This window comes from Carcharhinus amblyrhynchos, chromosome 11 (genome assembly GCF_965287045.1).
Source record: "Carcharhinus amblyrhynchos chromosome 11, sCarAmb.v2.hapA, whole genome shotgun sequence".
Taxonomy (NCBI): domain Eukaryota; kingdom Metazoa; phylum Chordata; class Chondrichthyes; order Carcharhiniformes; family Carcharhinidae; genus Carcharhinus; species Carcharhinus amblyrhynchos.
The window spans coordinates 91,086,824-91,105,146 of record NC_137334.1 but is presented as its reverse complement, the minus strand read 5'-3'; the positions used below and the strand labels follow the sequence as shown (position 1 = coordinate 91,105,146).

General features: G+C 47.0%; 1 protein-coding gene across 1 annotated transcript in view; it reads left to right on the top strand.

The window, feature by feature from the left end:
- Positions 1-1,206: 1,206 nt before the first annotated feature.
- Positions 1,207-18,323, top strand: part of mnx2b (motor neuron and pancreas homeobox 2b) — a 41,168-nt gene continuing 24,051 nt past the window's right edge. Inside the window, exon 1 of the mRNA XM_080198324.1 lies at positions 1,207-1,677. Coding sequence (XP_080054450.1) covers positions 1,224-1,677 — 454 coding nt within the window. The 5' untranslated portion in view covers positions 1,207-1,223. The remainder of the gene's footprint in view (positions 1,678-18,323) is intronic.

Below are 18,323 nucleotides of genomic sequence, written 5' to 3'. Positions count from 1 at the left end.
GGTGTGTTACAGGGAGTAGCTGTGGGTGTTACAGGGAGTAGCTGTGGGTGTTACAAGGGAGTAACCGTGGGTGTTACACAGGGAGTAACTGTGGGTTTACGGGGAGGAGCTGTGGGTGTGTTACAGGGAGTAGCTGTGGGTGTTACAGGGAGTAGCTGTGGGTGTTACAAGGGAGTAACTGTGGGTGTTACACGGGGAATAACCGTGGGTGTTACACAGGGAGTAACTGTGGGTTTACAGGGAGTAGCTGTGAGTGTTACACGGGAATAACCGTGGGTGTTACAAGGGAGTAACTGTGGGTGTTACAGGGAGTAGCTGTGGGTGTTACAGGGAGTAACTGTGGGTGTTACACAGGGAATAACCGTGGGTGTTACAGGGAGTAGCTGTGGGTGTTTTACAGGGAGTAACCGTGGGTGTTACACGGGGAGTAACCGTGGGTGTTACACGGGGAGTAACCGTGGGTGTTACACAGGGAGTAGTTGTGGGTGTTACACAGGGAGTAACTGTGGGTTTACAGGGAGTAGCTGTGGGTGTTACACGGGGAATAACCGTGGGTGTTACAGGGAGTAGTTGTGGGTGTTACACAGGGAGTAACTGTGGGTTTACAGGGAGTAGCTGTGAGTGTTACACGGGGAATAACCATGGGTGTTACAGGGAGTAGCTGTGAGTGTTACACGGGGAATAACCATGGGTGTTACAGGGAGTAGCTGTGGGTGTTTTACAGGGAGTAGTTGTGGGTGTTACACAGGGAGTAACTGAGGGTTTACAGGGAGTAGCTGTGGGTTTACAGGGAGTAGCTGTGAGTGTTACACGGGGAATAACCATGGGTGTTACAGGGAGTAGCTGTGGGTGTTACACAGGGAGTAACTGAGGGTTTACAGGGAGTAGCTGTGAGTGTTACACGGGGAATAACCATGGGTGTTACAGGGAGTAGCCGTGGGTGTTACAGGGAGTAGCTGTGAGTGTTTTACAGGGAGTAGCTGTGGGTGTTTTACAGGGAGTAGCTGTGGGTGGTATATGGAGCACTTGTCCTCTCCCTGGACACTCAGAGTTGTGGAGATCTGCAGGTAGGCAGTGGGAAAGGCAGTGCCCACAGGTCGGAGTGTTGGAGGCTGGCACGGCTGTTCTTATAGAGCGCAGTGACTAGACCAGCATCACAGAGGAGCTGCTGTCACAGTGAGAGCTTCCTTCCCACATTCCCCCCCCCAAAACCACCCAACGCCATGGAGAAGTCGAAAAACTTCCGGATCGACGCTCTGTTAGCCGAGGAGGCGCCCCGGGCGGTGCCGAGCGCTTCCCCTCCCGTGCTGAGCCCCGGCTCGGTGCCGGAGAGTTCGGCGGGGAGCCCGGGCACCGAGAGCCCCTCTCCCCGGGCGAACCCGGGCCCCTTGTCCCTGGCTAGCAGCATCATCCCCAAGCCGGGTTTGCTGAACCTGCAGCCCCCGGCGCTGGGCTCTCTGTCCCACTCCGCCATCCCCGCCATGTACGGCCACCCTGTCTACACCTACCCCAGCCTGGGAGCCCATCACCCCGCTCTGCCGTACGGCGCCTTCCCGCCGCTGCCCCAGCCGCACCCCGAGCACCTGAAGGCGGCGGCGGCCGGCTCCTTCCAGCTAGACCACTGGCTCCGAGCTCAAGCTGCCGGGATGATGATACCGAGACTGCCCGACTACAGCAGTGAGTAACAGAGAGAAAAAAAAACTCTAATTCACAATAACAATTCCAAATTTAAGACAAACTTTGTGTAACTTTGGGAAAGTTTAGAGTGAAGATCCACTCGTTTAGACAATTTATATTTTCCCATCGATTCATTCCTACAAAATTACAAAGTGTTAAATTCCTTCCAGCGCAGAAATTGGGAAGCTGTGATTGTTCTGGAGCACAGAGAGGTGAGGGGAGAGATTAAATATTTAAAACCAGGATTGAGAGAAGAGTGTTTTGTGTAATAGTGGAACACAGACTGCAGAGAATGGGCAGATAAACCACTCGGGGGGATACTGTTTTTCACACAGCTCTGGAACGGGCAGAAAGCGCGGTGCGAGCAGATTCGATAGGAACTAATATTTGGCGAGAGGAGATACAAAAAAATTTCCGGGTTAGGGTAGGGGATAGAACTAGTACAGAGGCAAGGGGCTGAATGGTCTCCCGATCGGCCGTAGGAATCTGTGATTCGGAAAGTGGGTTAGGGGCAAGCCACAGAAAATGCTGGAAAATCTCAGCGGGTCTGGCTGCATCAGTGGAGAGAGAATAGAACCAAAGTTTCGAGTCTGGATTACCCTTCCAGCATTTGTTTCCGATTCCAGCATCCGCAGTAATTTGCTTTTATCTCAGGGACAGGTCAGTTTGTTGGAACAAGGATTCTCTTCAATTGGGTTCCTGATTCCGCCCCACCCCGGAATAACTTTTTGTTCCTGTGGGATATTATTTGGGAATCGGGTGGAGAGTTCGCTGGGTGCTGGACTGTGAAAATATCCTGAAAGTCTAAACTATTCCTTCCTTTAGCGGTCCGTTGTGTTTGAATGGGATGGTGTGGAATTGGGGGATAAAGCGAGGTCTCTTTCGCTCGCTGTAAAACGAGTTCTCCAGATGTACTGTGCAGTTGGGCTGTGTGTTACCGCCCCAGGTCTCACAGAGGCTCGCTGGAGCGGCTGCATCTGTTTTATGTTTGAGCAGGAACAGTTGTCGGGGTGTTCTGTGTCGGAACAAGTTAAGAGGACGTGTGGCTTTCTCACTCCCTTCTGATATTGGGGTGGGATTAAGGCCTTTTAACCTTCCCGGGTCCCGAGTAATCGGTGCGGCTCTTTGAGGGGAAATTCGGGGAGGGGGAGATGTTCACTGCAGTGTGTGTGCAGATTACATTAAAAAGTAAATTATTATATATACATATATAAATATGTATGTATATGTGTGTGTGTAATAGGTGTACAAAGATGTATCTCAGCTGGGAATCCGGAATCATATTAGCAGGAAAATCGTTGTCACATCAACGCAATTAAAACGAACATAAATCCCCGAAAAAGTGGCAGGGCAGGAAAAAAGATACAAATTAAAGTTTAAGAAGGAATTAACGTGTTGCCATTATCATAGATCCCCACCGCGCTGAAAGGGGATCATACGGTCCATCCTATCTGGACTAACAATTTCACAATCTCAGGCACTCCAAAAGTCAATCTATAAACAAATGAAAGATTTTTTTTGTGTAGTCGCTGTTGTAATGTGTGTAGACTAACATATACAATATTAAATAAAGACAGCAAATGCTGGAAAAGCTCAGCAAATCTGGCAGCTTCTGTGGACAGAAAATGTTCCCCATCCAGGATGGGTTTTCTTTAGCAGTTTGTTTTTTCCCCGAGCATCTTTCTGTTTTTTTTTCCCATTTCCAGCATCCCCGGTATTTTACTTTTATATAAAATACTAACATCTACAGAAAGTACCAGCTATGCAGACTTTAGCCATTGTTTAATGGCACATTGTGATGTTTTCCTTAGCTCTCTGACGAGATGTACAAACTGTTCATCTGTGTCTCGGTATGTTTCCGCGTTTGAATGTGTGTCTCTGTCTGTGTGTATCTGTATCTGTCTGTGTGACTGTGTGTCTCTGTGTGTCTTTGTATCTGTGCCTGTGTCTCTGTGTCTCTGTGCCTGTCCCTGTGTGTCTTTGTATCTGTGCCTGTGTACGTGTGTTTTGTGTCTCTGTGGCTCGATGTGTGTGTGTGTCAGAGTGTCTCTGTGTGTCTTTCTATCTGTGTGTGTGTGTGTGTGAAGATGTGAAGGGGCCAGTCTTCTCAAAGGAAGTTGTTCTTGTCAGTCTAATTGCTTATTGGAAGAAATTAGTTCAATCTGCCGCTGAAAGTGGGCTGTTTCACGGCCCATTAGCCGGAATGAAGAGATCAGTGTGTGTGGGTGCAGATAATGTGATTAGATACACTTCACACTAGGACAACGAGACTGCCAGGAAAGAGAGAGAGGGACAGAAAGCCAGAGGGAGAAAGAAGGACTAGACACACAACAGGCACAAGTTAGAAACAATGCGAACACAAGGGCATCACACAATCTCTCATGTTAAACACGATGTGGGGATGCCTTCTGTGCTGGGGCTGTGAGACGACTTATTGTTCTCATGTTAAAGACACGAGAGACGCCGAGAGGGAAAGGCGAGAAATAGAAGGCAAGAAGAGAGAGGAGGAACGTGGGGGACTGACAGAGATGTGCGAAATAGAATAAGACCGAAAGATAAACGGGAAGATTGAGAAGGAGACGGGGGACAAAGAGGAGTTAACACTGAATGAGATGGGGATGAGAGACAGGCAGAAGAGTCACATTGGACTGGAGGCATTAACTCTGTTTCTCTCTCCACAGAGGCTGCCAGACTTGCTGAATCTTTCCGGCATTTTTTGCTTTTATTTTGAGACAGAAATGTAGAGCAGGGTAGTCAGAGACTGAGAGAGAGTGCGTTACAAATAGGGAGAAAGATACGAGCCAGAGAGAACATGGGAAGGTTCGAAAAACATTAGAAGCTCGGTGTAACTGAAACGAGGCCGGCCTCACAGATTTACACATCTACTGCTGTTAATTTGATTCACTTTAGCTGACACTTTAGCTTCCCATTTTCCCGTCTGTGGGTCCCGTCTAATTTGAGGGGAACGGTTTGTCGTTAAATTTACAACACGGTTCACACAAACACCCTTCCCTTATCCAGCTCAGTTCACAGCGGGGGAGCGAAAGGCTCAAAGTGGAAATTAAACCTCGGAAGGCAGTTTGTGCTTGTGATGTTTTGCATGTGACTTGTCTGTGTTTATTGTGGAATGTGGAATAGGAGGCAGCTGCTGTGTGACTTCAGAGTAAACACACTAATCTGTTTCTCACTCGCACACAATACCTTAAACACGAGCCACCCCCCCCCCCACCTTCCCAAAAAAAATCACAAAGGAATATTTACTCGTTAAGGGGCAATTAATCAGTTCGGTGGGGTGGGGGGAGAGAGGCGGTGGATTTGGTTAAATTGGGACTACACTGACACGGTGGGCCGAACGGCGTCCCTCTGTGCTGGGAGTTGTGTGTGGTCAAAGACAACACTCGCTATTTTTAACATCTTCCAGCGACTCGGTGCCAAAATCCACGCGGCCACATGTTTAATTAAAAGCGAGTTGATCCAGTTTCGTTAGATTTATGTCCAAACATCACAAACGGTTTCAGAAATCATGACAGCATTATCCCGGGTGGAGATAGGGGCAGATATTTGACTGGTTGTCCACACCGCGGGAGCCTTTTGCTTCAATTCTGAATATTTCCAAGCCCGGTTGTGCGTCCGACCTGGTTCCTTCCCTCGGCACACACTGCTGGGCACCGCTACAAACTCTCATTGTCATCTCTCCCCGCCCCCCATGGCTGGGCTGCAGGCGGCCCTCTGTGATTTTTACACTGGGGTCAAATTAGTTTTACTGAGCAATTCGTCTCATCACGCGTTAGACTGGATGTATTTCTGGGAATGATGTGGAGATGCCGGCGTTGGACTGGGGTAAACACAGTAAGAAGCCTCAGAACATCTGGTTAGAGTCCAACCAATTTATTTGATAGTAACCCCCCAAGCTTTCGGGGTTTGCCCCTTCGTCAGGGGCAAACGACGAAGGGGCAAACCCCGAAAGTTTGTGAGTTTACTATCAAATAAGTTGGTTGGACTCTAACTAGGTGTCCTGAGACTTCTTGCTATATTACTGGGAAGGCAGGAGGAGGCCACTCAGCCCCTCTGTGTCAATGAGATCACGGCTGACCTGTGAGCCAACAACAACTGTCATTACTCCTTCAAGACATGAGGCCAAGGTGCTTCACAGGGTCATTTTAGAACAAAATCTGACCGCCCTCCCCCCCACCAGCCACCTAAGGAGGTGTTTAAGTGTATCTATTAGTCACAAGTAAGGCTTACATTAACACGGCAATGAAGTTACTGTGAAATTCCCCCCGTCGCCACACTCCGGTGACTGTTCGGGTCAATGCACCCTCACCAGCACATCTTTCAGATTGTGGGAGGAAACACACGCAGATACGGGGAGAATGTGCAAAGTCCACACAGACAGTGACCCAAGCTGGGACTCAAACCCGGATCGCTGGTGCTGTGAGGCAGCAGTGCTAACTATTGTACCACCATGTTGCTAGGTCAGGTGATCAAAATCCTGGTCAAGAGGTGGGTTTTAAGGGGAAGGGGGTGTTCTGAGAGGGGGAGGGAGTTAGGGAGGTGGAGAGATGTAGGGATGGTTTTAGAGTTTGGTCTCTTGGTCACCAATGATGGAGTAATTATAATTGGGAATGTACAAGAGGCCAAGATTAGAGGAGAGCAGGTGTGTTGGAGGATTGTGGGTCTGGAAGAGACGGTACAGGACAGCACAGTAGTTAGCACTGCTCCCTCACAGCACCAGGGATCCGGGTTCAATTCCAGCCTTGGGTCACTGTCTGTGTGGAGTTTGCATGTTCTCCCCATATTTAAGAACATAAGAAATAGGAGCAGGAGTAGGTCATCTAGCCCTTCGAGCCTGCCCTGCCATTCAATTAGATCATGGCTGATCTGTCGTGGCTCAGTTCCACATTCCCGCCCTCTCCCCATAACCCTTAATCCCCTCTCTTATCAAAAACCCATCAACCCGCGTCTTAAAAATATTTAGCGAGGCAGCCTCCACCACTTCAACAGGCAGAGAATTCCAGAGATTCACCACCCTTTGAGTGAAGAAGTTCCTCCTCAACTCCGTTCTAAACCGCACCCCCCTTTATCTTGAGGCTGTGCCCCCTAGTCCTACTATCCTTTCTGAGCGGGAAGAGTCTCTCCACCTCTATCCTATCCATCCCATTCATCATCTTATACGTCTCAATGAGAACTCCCCTCATTCTTCTAAACTCTAACGAGTACAAGCCTAGTTTATTCAGCCTCTCCTCATAGCTCAACCCCCTCAACTCCGGTATCAGCCTAGTAAACCTCCTCTCCAAGGCCAAAATATCCTTGCGCAGGTGCGGCGCCCAAAACTGCACACAGTACTCCAGCTGCGGCTTCACCAATGCCCTATACAGCTGCAGCAAGACCTCCCTACTTTTATATTCAATCCCCCTCGCTATGAAGGCCAGCATCCCATTCGCCTTCCTGACCACCTGCTGCACCTGCAGGCTGGGTTTTTGCGACTCATGCACAAGGACCCCAAGGTCCCTCTGCACCGTCGCCTGTTGCAGTTTTTCGCCACGTAAATAATAATCCTTCCTACCATTATTCCTACCAAAGTGGGATGTATTTGTGTGGGTTTCTTCCGGGTGCTCCATTTCCTCCCACAGTCATGTGCTGGTTAGATTGATTGGCCATGCTAAATTGACCCTAGTATCAAGGGCTGAGCAGGGTAAATGCATAGGGTCACTGAAATAGGGGCCAGGTGGGATTATTGTGGTTGGTGTAGACTCGATGGATCAAATGTCCTTCTTCTGCATTGTAGGGATTCTATGATTCTAACCTATTTGCCAAGGTAAATGTGTGGGGTTACTATAAGTGTGGGATGGACCTGGATAGAAATCTATTTTGAAAAGTCGGTGAAGATGGGCCGAATGGCCTTCTTGTACACTGTAAGGATTCAATGGTTTTAAGATCACAGAGAGCGAGAGAGAAAGTGATAGAGTGATTTGAAAACAAGGATGAGAATTCTAAAGTCAAGACCCTGCTGGACCAGGAGCCAGAGTAGTTCATCCAGCCCAAAGGGTGATGGGGGAATGAGATCTGCTGTAATTTAATCCAGGGCACCTGCGTTTTGGATGGTTTCAAGTTCAGGGCGGGTAGATTATGGGAGAGCAGTGTTGGAATAGTTGAGGCTGGGGGTAACAAAAGCAAGAATGAGGGTTTCAGTCGCAGCTGAGGCGCATTCTCACACTTTGCTCAGTAACTCTTTTCTCTCAGTGCCTTGTGCAACACCTGGTTGTAATGATAGAGAGTTTAGGCTCAGGATGAATCAGTATCTGTGGCAGCATAATCCTATTATGATGATTGATTCATGGTCAAACTCCATGCTGGGGGGGCAACCTTTTGTTAAATATCACAACTGTTGTAACAGGGAATTTACCAATCTCAAATTTAAAGTTCACAATTGATCCTGGGAAGAAAGTTCCAAACTCCATTCAAGTTTCTTCATGTCTGTCAAAGGGGAGGAACAATATTGCGACCCCCCCCCCCTTGTCCCACTGCGGTCCCCCCCCCTTGTCCCACTGCGGTCCCCCCCCCTTGTCCCACTGTGGTCCCCCCCCCTTGTCCCACTGCGGTCCCCCCCTTGTCCCACTGCGGTCCCCCCCCCTTGTCCCACTGCGGTCCTCCCCCCTTGTCCCACTGCGGTCCCCCCCCCCTTGTCCCACTGCGGTCCCCCCCCTTGTCCCACTGCGGTCCCCCCCCCTTGTCCCACTGCGGTCCCCCCCCCTTGTCCCACTGCGGTCCCCCCCCCTTGTCCCACTGCGGTCCCCCCCCCTTGTCCCACTGCGGTCCCCCCCCCTTGTCCCACTGCGGTCCCCCCCCCTTGTCCCACTGCGGTCCCCCCCCCTTGTCCCACTGCGGTCCCCCCCCCTTGTCCCACTGCGGTCCCCCCCCCTTGTCCCACTGCGGTCCCCCCCCTTGTCCCACTGCGGTCCCCCCCCCTTGTCCCACTGCGGTCCCCCCCCCTTGTCCCACTGCGGTCCCCCCCCCTTGTCCCACTGCGGTCCCCCCCCCCTTGTCCCACTGCGGTCCCCCCCCCCTTGTCCCACTGCGGTCCCCCCCCCCCTTGTCCCACTGCGGTCCCCCCCCCCTTGTCCCACTGCGGTCCCCCCCCCCCCTTGTCCCACTGCGGTCCCCCCCCCCCCTTGTCCCACTGCGGTCCCCCCCCCCTTGTCCCACTGCGGCCCCCCCCCCACTTGTCCCACTGCGGTTCCCCCCCCCCCTTGTCCCACTGCAATTTCATTTTCCCGGTTCCATCGACATCTATTAACCTCAGTATAATGGTTCTAGATTTGTAAGATTCCATCTCTCCACATTCTTCACAAATGAGAATGTTTTAAACATAAATCTATTTGAGGGTGGGACACGCCCTAACCTCTTATTTTGGGACGATTTTTGTTCTATCTTCTGGTTCCCAGAAACAAATAGAATCAAAAAGTAATGTAAACACAGGTGCCAGTGTGATGTCCTTCAGTGCCCCAGGCAGAGAGAGCAGTTGATAAGGCTGGATGGTTTGCATTGCAACTCAAAGCTGTTGCTTTAAAGACGTTTATGACGAGGATTAAGGTCCGTGATCATGTTTGAGATCAGGGTTCCTTCTGATGGTGAAGGAAAGATGGATGTTCGGTGGGAGTTTTTTGCTGTTGGTTTTTAAATGAATGAAAAATATTCAGTTTCTTTCCCGTGCTCATCATTATTTCAAACCCCCTGTTGGTCAGGGTGATGTGTTATACTGATCAGCTTAGAGTTTTTATATCCCGGAAATCATTGGACAACGATCCAGTTGAGAGGAAGGAGAATGCAAGCTTTGACAAAGCGTTGTCTGGACTCGAAACATCAGCTCTTTTCCCTCCTTATGGATGCTACCAGACCTGCTGAGATTTTCTCTCTTGGTTGGAAAATGCAATATCCTTTTCCCATTGCAATCTCCCTTTTTTCAACTGCAATTCCCCCTTTTCCCATTGCAACACCCCCCCCCCCTTCCCATTGTGACTCTCTTTTCCCACTATGGTCCTTTTTTCAACACAATTCCCCCCTTTTCCCATTGTGATTCCCTTTTCCGATTGCAACCCCCCCTTTTCTCATTGAAATCCCCCCCCCTTTTCTCATTGCCATCCTCTTTTCCCATTGCAAGCTCCCTTTCCCGTTGCAGTTATAGTCAAGAGTTTCAAATGGCTTGTGTGAAACTGTAGAAAGTTCTGAGTAGAATGCAGACACAAAAATGAAGGAGTCTGTGGGAAGGGGAGTTGACACAGGAAAAGTGGGCAAGAAATTCAGAGCGAAGGACTCAGGTGTATCACAGAATCAGATAGCACAGGAAGAGTCCACCCGCCCCCCTCGGGCCTGTGCTGGCTTTTTACAGGAGCGGTTCAATTATTTCCCCCCTTCTCTTTCCCCACCCCGCCTCCCTGCATCACCATCCCCTTACATTCTCTCCCCGGAACCCTTTAAACCAATATTCCAGTGTTAGCAGAGACTTCTCATTTCCAGTGAGAACATGGAGAGCTTATTAAAACGGAATAGTTTTATTCTTTATTAATGTCGGTGACAAAGGAAGATGAGTTAATGTTTCAGCAACAATCAGAACACCCCTGGAAATGAGGATTGGGCTGGGGGGAGGGATATAAAGTTTATAGCACAGAACAAGGCCACTCTGCCTATCGGATTCGCCCCTCGCTGGAGCAACCCTCCATTCATCCCATAGCCTCGCCCTCTCCCCATTCTCTCTTTCCTATCAGCTGTTGAAATGCTTTCTTCCTTCAAATATACCACGGATTCTGTCTCCGCATTTGCTCTGACAATTGGCTATGCAGGGAAATTTCTCTCCTACACGTCAGGATACCGATAGCAGAAACAGGGCAGGTGGATAAGCACCCTTGGCACTTTTTCAAGCCAGCGGTGTTTACCATCTGTAAAATAGTCAGCGAAGCCCATTCCTCGTTGGCTTTCTGGAAAGGTTTATTTATTAGTGCCACAAGTAGGCTTACATTAACACTGCAATGAAGTTACTGTGAAAATCCCCTAGTCGCCGCACTCCAGCAACTATTTGGGTCAATACACCTAACCAGCACATCTTTCCCAACTGTGGGAGGAAACCGGAGCAGCCGGAGGAAACCCACGCAGACACGAGGAGAACGTGCAAACTCCACACAGAGAGTGACCCAAGCTAGAAATCAAACCCAGGTCCTTGGCGCTGTGAAGCAGCAGTGCCAATCCACTGTGTCACTGTGCTGCCCAGTCAGTGGTCAGTGGCTGGTGGAGATTTTAACCAGGCTCAGTGTTTAACAAGAAACCACTTTTGTAAAACTGGTTTAGTATTTTACTCAATGTTGCAGATTTAAAAAAATAAAGCAGGTGTACCACTCAATGTGGCTGATTTTAAATAAAAACAGAAACAGGTCCTGTTTTTATTCCAGGTTTCCAGCACTTGCAGTGTTTTGCTTTTATCGTAAGTGATTTTAAACTAGGTTTAGTGTTTATTCAATCTAGCAAAAAAAAATAAGTTCAGAGTTTTGCTTGTATTTTTATTTTGGTCCTATTTTCTTTCAGTTTCTGGGATGTGATCCCAGTCATGCTGTCTTATATCAAACTGGCAAATCCCTTTTGTGGTTTATCTGTATTTCTGGCAGTAGATAGCTGAATTTAGCAGTGTCAAAGTTGCTAAAACTTTGTTTTTTAATATCAATAAAATAAATGGTAAGTGTTGGCACAATACACAAAGTTGATATATGCTACCCAAGCAACTGGATACTCTATACCCACACAGCACATCTGCACATTTTCAATATCAACTGGCCCACCATCTCTCTGAGTGAGATGACCAATCTATGCTACAGATTCTCACCCAGATGGTGAAATTTGAATTCAGTAAAAATCTGGAATTAAAAGTCTACCGATGACCATGAAATAATTGGCAATTGTCATGAAAATCCATCTGGTCACTAATGTCCTTCAGGGAAGGAATCTGCTGTCCTTACCTGGTCTGGCCTACATGTGACTCTAGAGCCTTAGAAATGTGCTTGACTCTCAAATGTCTTCTAAAGTGGAACGCAGTTAAGGATGGGCAATAAATTCTGGCCCAGCCAGTGACACTCACGGCCCATAAAATTAAGTTAAAAAAATGCTGATGCTTGATTGAGATTATCCAAAACTAATAGGATGGATGGATACAGAACTAGGGGGCATAGATTTAAGGTGCGAGGGCAAGGTTTAAAGGAGATGTAGAAGGCAAGTTCTTTACACAGAGGGTGGTGGACGCCTGGAACCCACTGCCGGGGAAGTAGTGGAAGCAGATAATATATTGACTTTTAAGGGGCAACTTGACAAATACATGAATAGGATGGGAATAGAGGGATATGGTGCCCAGAAGGGTAGGGGGTTTTAGTTCAATCAGGCAGCATGGTCAGCACAGGCTTGGAGGGCTGAAGGGCCTGTTCCTGTGCTGTAATTCTCTTTGTTCTTATTCTTTGATCTTAATGGATGTCCCATCAGCCCAGGCTGGATTTGGGACTGGGTCTCAAACAGAAAAGAAGTGTCTAATGCACTTTGGCACTCAGTTACCCAAAATAGAATTAGGCTATTCACCCTGCTCCGCCATTTAATAAGATCATCGTAGATCTCTTTCCTCAACATCTCTGTTCTGCCTCATCTGCATATCCTTCATTCCGTTAGAGTGTTGAACTTTTATATTTCAGGACTTATTTCATGATTGTTCTTTGCGAAGAACTGTTTGGGACAACCCTTGAGGGAGATTCACGATTTGGATCCAGGCTACATGTGAAGGATTAGGCTAACTCTGTCAATTTATAATCTATTTGGGGAAGAGAATTACATGGAGGGTCATGTATCTGTGGAGGTCTTTTCCAGACAGCAGTGCAGCCAGGGCCAATGACTATTTTTAAGGCTGAGTTTGATGGATTCTTGACTAACCAGAGCGTTCAAGGGTTGAGGGGATACATAGGAAAGTGGGATTGAGGCCACAATCAGATCAGCCATGATCTTATTGAATAGAAGAGCAGCCCTGGGGGGCCAAGTGGCCTACTCCTGCTCCTAGTCTGGATGTTGATATGTTTGTATCTTTCTCTATCTATCAAGGTCTGTTTTTTTTCTCTGTTTAAACAGATGGTACTGTAGCCTTGGTACAAGCCATTGTCTTGGCAAGGTTTCCAAATCAGACCTAGAACTCTAAAGAACCTTACACATAAATGACAATGAAGCACCTTGAGGTTGCATTTTCCTCTGATTGAGGGAACGTTAACATCATTTCAGTTGCTTATTTTCAATCCATTTACTGAATCTATGTAATGGGACAGGGGCTAGGACATGGCTGGGGAATGGGATTGTGTTATATTATGGTACAGCTTTCCTATATGTTGCTGTATGTGTGGGTTTGAATGTATATTTGACAGTTGAGTGAGTATATGAAAATGACCAGCAGGTTCACTAACTTGCCCCATTCTCATGATGACTGGAACATTGTGACTGGATGTTTTGTACGTTGTCCCCCAAACTCCCAATCCCTATTCCCCAATCCTTCCAACATCTCCTGGGAGAGTCAAAGAACCTAGAGGGAAAAATAACAGGGCCAACATGGGAAAGTATTCTGGGAACATTTCTCTCCTGCTCCTTCAGGTAATCAAAACAAATTCCGGAGATCTCAGGGATTGCATTATCTCTACAAACTCATTTACCTTCTGGGACACTGACCTGTGATTCTGCCCCAGTCAGGAACTGCTCCTGCTCCCTCACAAAGGCAGAGAAGCAGTTCCTTCCACACCAGCCAACAATGTATTCCAGTTTTCACACAAAAGGTCATGAATGTAGCTCAATCCATAATGCAAACCAACCTCCCTTCCATTGACTCTGTCTACGCTTCCCGCTGCCTTGGCAAAGCAGCCAGCATAATTAAGGACCCCACCCACCCCGGACATTCTCTCTTCCACTTTCTTCCTTCAGGAAAAAAATACAAAGGTCTAAGGTCTTGTGCCAACTGACTTAAGAACAGCTTCTTCCCTACTGCCGTCAGAGTTTTGAATGGGCATTAAGTTGATCTTTCTCTACACCCTAGCTATGACTGTAACACTATATTCTGCACTCTCTCATTTCCTTCTCTATGAATGGTATGTTTTGTCTGTATAGCACGCAAGAAACAATACTTTTACTGTATGTTAATACATGTGACAATAATAAATCAAATCAAATCAATGCATTCCAGTTTTCACACAAGGGGAAGTATACCTTATTGTCTGCTGTTAAGTGTGTGGTTAGTTCATATCTCTCGCAACAGAGACACTAATGACATAACAGTGATACTAGGAACTTAGGGGCCGAGCATTCAAATTATGTTTTTGATTCATTCGCAAGTTGTGGGTGTTGCTGTCGAGGCCAGCACCCATTGGCCCTCCCTAACAGTCTCAACACAACTGAATGGCTTGCTGAACCATTCCACAATCAATGGCCAGAATCTTGAGGCGGCAACGAGAGTCTTGGCTTCTGCTGGAAAGCCAGCCAAAGAGTATCCTGCATTATCTCTTTCTGGAAAGGTCTTCACATCTTGTTGCATCCAGGTACTTGACAGAGCAGCCGTGGGCTGTTCCTGGGGTTGGAAATTTCGCCTGCTCAGATCTTCCATTAAAACAGAGACTGTCAGCACCACCAGGCATTTAATAAATCTGGTTGTCCAATGTTCTTCAAAGATGGGAAGCTGGTCTGGCCAACATCTGATTCTCAACACACACATTGTGGTTGATGTTTTTTAATCTTTCATGGGATGTGGGCAAAGGCAGCATTTGTTGCCCATCCCTGATCACCTTCAACCATTTCAGTGGGCAGTTAATAACCAACCACATTGTATGGGTCTGGAGTCATAGTTAGGCTAAAGCAGGTAAAGTTGCTAAATGATATTAGTGAACCAGATGAGTTTTTAATGACATTCAGTAATGGTTTTGTTACTGAGACGTGGTTTCAATTCCAGCTTTATTAATAATGCCGAGGTGAAATTTGAACTCACGTCCCCAGGGTGTTAGGTTGTGTTTTGGGTTACTAGTCAATTGACATTAGCACCACATCACTGTCTCCCCTGTTAACTTCAGTGCCCTCTGAAGTGCCCTGACAAACCATGACGTTATTTTAAAAAGACAATTTCTACAAACCAAGCAGAAAACCAATCAGCACCACCTCTCAAGGAAAATATCCATTGGTAATAAATGGGACCCTGCCACTGTTGCCCATATCCTAAGGACAAATGTAACAAGAAATCGATTGCTGTGTGTAGTTACCTTGGAGTCAGAGAGAGAGATAATGGAACACCGTAGATTTTCTGGGCTCTTCTGTGTTTTTTTAACTTTATCCATTCTTGGAATGCGGAAGTCACAGGTAAACCTCCCTCCTGTGAATATATTTCTGTGTCTTCTCATAGACCATGGGCAATTTAATACAACTTAGTGCCTTGCTAAATAATTTCAGAGGGCATTTAAGAGTTAACCGCATTGCAGTGGGATTGCCAGACTGAGTAAGATAGCTTCTCCCCTGAAGAGACATTAATGAACCATCTGGGGTTTTGAGACTACACAATCACTTTGGTTATTTATTTATTTTTTATTTTTATATCAGTTTCACAAGTAGGCTTACATTAATGCTACATTGAAGTTACTGTAAAAATCCCCTAATTGCTACACTCCAGAGAGAATGTAGCACGGCCAATGCACCGAACTATAGCACGTCTTTTGGACTTTGGGAGGAAAGCAGAGCACCCAGCGGAAATCCATATAGGCACAGGGAGAACATGCAAACTCCACACAGACAGTGACCCAAGCCGGGAATCGAACCCAGGTCCCTGGTGCTGTGGAGCAGCAGTGCCAACCCACGGTGCCACACTGATCCCACCATTTCTTCTAAACTTAATTCAAATTCTCACTGGAGTGTAGAAATCACTTTCTCCTGCATATTCAGACCAAGCCTCTGGATTACTAGCTCTGTAACATAACCACTGCACCACAGTACCCATTAAATAACCCCAGACTCAGTGGAGCTCATGTACACTCACATTCCATTCCCATGTGCACTCTTTTTAAGCAGAGGCTATTAACCATTCAGTTTCCACTCGTACAAAGTTAACACAGCAGCACATTGGGTGTGTGTGAACATTGACAATTGAAAGTGTACGAGTCAATGCTTAGCCTACACTTAACACTGCCACTCAATGACACAGAAGTGAATGAGGAACATCTGCAACAAAGTAAACACTCAGAGAATTACCCCCCACCCCCTGCACCACACTGTACTTAGTATCCACAAACATTTAAAAATCTACAGGAATCTACAGAAAACAGGTTAATATTTTAAATAAGTATTTTTTTTAAACAAAATCTTTGCAACTATTTCAGTTCTTAAAAAGGCCCTGATGCTGGGGTGTTGTCATTATAGGTGTTTGAAGTTGTAAAGTTTAAAGTTTTAAAGTTTATTTATTAGAGTCACAAGTTTGCTGTGTCTCAGTGGGAAACAGCCTCCCCTCTGAATTGGAAAGTTTAGCTTCATGTTGAGGCTGATACCCCAGTACACCTCTGAGGGAGTACTACACTGTTAGAGATGCTGTCCTTGTGGTGAGGCCTGGCACAAGAATGGCAACATTCCACAGAAGCATGCCTGCCTGTGCACTGTTGGCACAATAGCTTCAGGGAAATGGGGCACAAAAGGCGGCATTTCAGCCCACTTGGACTTGTTCTGCTTTTCAATTAAACCATGAGTGATCTGCATTTTAATTCCTATTGAATGTCCTGGATTTGCAACCCTTCATGCTTTTACCTGGTCATTTTCAACTGACCCCAGACTCAACAGCTTTTTGCAGGGGAGACAGATGCACTCCCTTTGTGTGAGGGAGTGTTTCCTGATATCATTTGGCTCTAATTTTAAGGAGATTTTCCCTTTCTCTGGACTTCCATCACACCCTCTGGAGTGTTAATATGGATCTTAAAGTCTTCTCGCACAATTTCCAAGTCACTTGGCTGTTAAGAAGAATAACTTGTGGAATGAAACACAGGGCAATAAACACAGTATAAAGAAATCAAAGCAGGCTTTATGAGCTAGTTAAGCACTTGACAGACAGGACAAAAGGGCACACCACTTTAGGTCATTCATTCAAGTGGACTAGAAGAAAATGAGGTTAATAGGAGGAGTATATCTCCCTCTTAACACAGCAATTCAATGGTGTGGAAGTGAATGGAGAAACACTTACACACAAAGTGAAGGACTTATCAGATTGACGCTCAAATACATATCATTGCTGATACTGTTTATCTAGCCAAGGTTTTATTTTCCCTTGATATGTTCCACACTGGCAATTAGTCAGAAGACCATTTATGACTGAAAGACTGAGACAGATACCAAATCTATTTAAACAAAAGGTGTGGGTGAGGGGGAGAGAAAAAAACTCCTTTTGCACTTATAAATGAGCAGGTTCCCAATTTCTCTGGCGTTATCAATCATAAGAAGTGTTAAGAAAACTCTTACTGTGCCCCTTCTCACCGCAGTAGCAAAGTGAACGCCATCCAAATTATCTGCTCTTGAGGTCAGTAACACATGACAAGTTTGCATTGACAGGTAACTTGTGTGACAGAGTCCATATGGTGGGGAGGCGGGGCGGGGGGGGGGAGGTGGGGGTGGAATGAGGGGGAGGGGGAAGTCGTTGTGCTTTGCTTGCCATTATAGTGTTATTATGTGTGAAATGGTTGTGTTATCACACACATTAAACAAGGTGTCCCCTCCCTTCTCCACCCGCTTTCATGGCAGGTCTCATTCTCCAGTAAGTGCAGCATTCCCCATTGTGTACAGACTGCCCTCTACGCAGAGAAGGTAGAATTCTTCATAATAGTGGAGATTTCCAGTAAAAGTGAGAGGGGGAAAAGGTGACCCTCATTTCGAGCACGTTTGGATGTCCCAGCTTGCCTCACAGCCAATGGAGTGATTTTTTTTTTGACGTTTCGTTGTAATGTTGACAACACAGCTGCACTGTAAGCTTCCAGACACAGGAGTCTAATAATACCATCCTCCTGTGGAATTGGCTGAGGAATAATCAGGGCACTGGGGAGAACAACTTCTCCGAACAGTGCCTGGATCTCTTATACCCGCCTGAGAGATAGGTTTAATGTCTCAAACAGACAAGTGTAGCCCTCTTCCAATTGCCACAGTGGAGTGTCAGCCTAAGGTTTTATAATAAGGTTCTGACTCTGAGCTGAGTGCTACTTACTGAGACACACATGATAGCCAATGTCCTACACCAGGGAACCCTCTTCATGTTCCGCTAGTCTCTTCGCACAGATCTGAGGTAAACCAAATGTCAGATCAATGACCCCCTCAAGTAAGACTAAGATTTGGGAGAACATGCTGCGTTCACCGATCAGTGGCCAGGTGGAACGGGTTACTGGTAAAAGTTCTCTGTTGATTGACTTTTATAAAAAGGATGAGTATTCTTGATAGTTGGAGCATCACGTCTAGACAATCCCCCTTTCAACCCCGTCCCTAGCCCACCCACCCCCACTGCCACTGCCGTGTAATCTCTTGAGACAGACAAGAAATATCACAAGGAAAAGGCCCGGGAAGGCGGGGTGGGGGTGGGGGGGGTT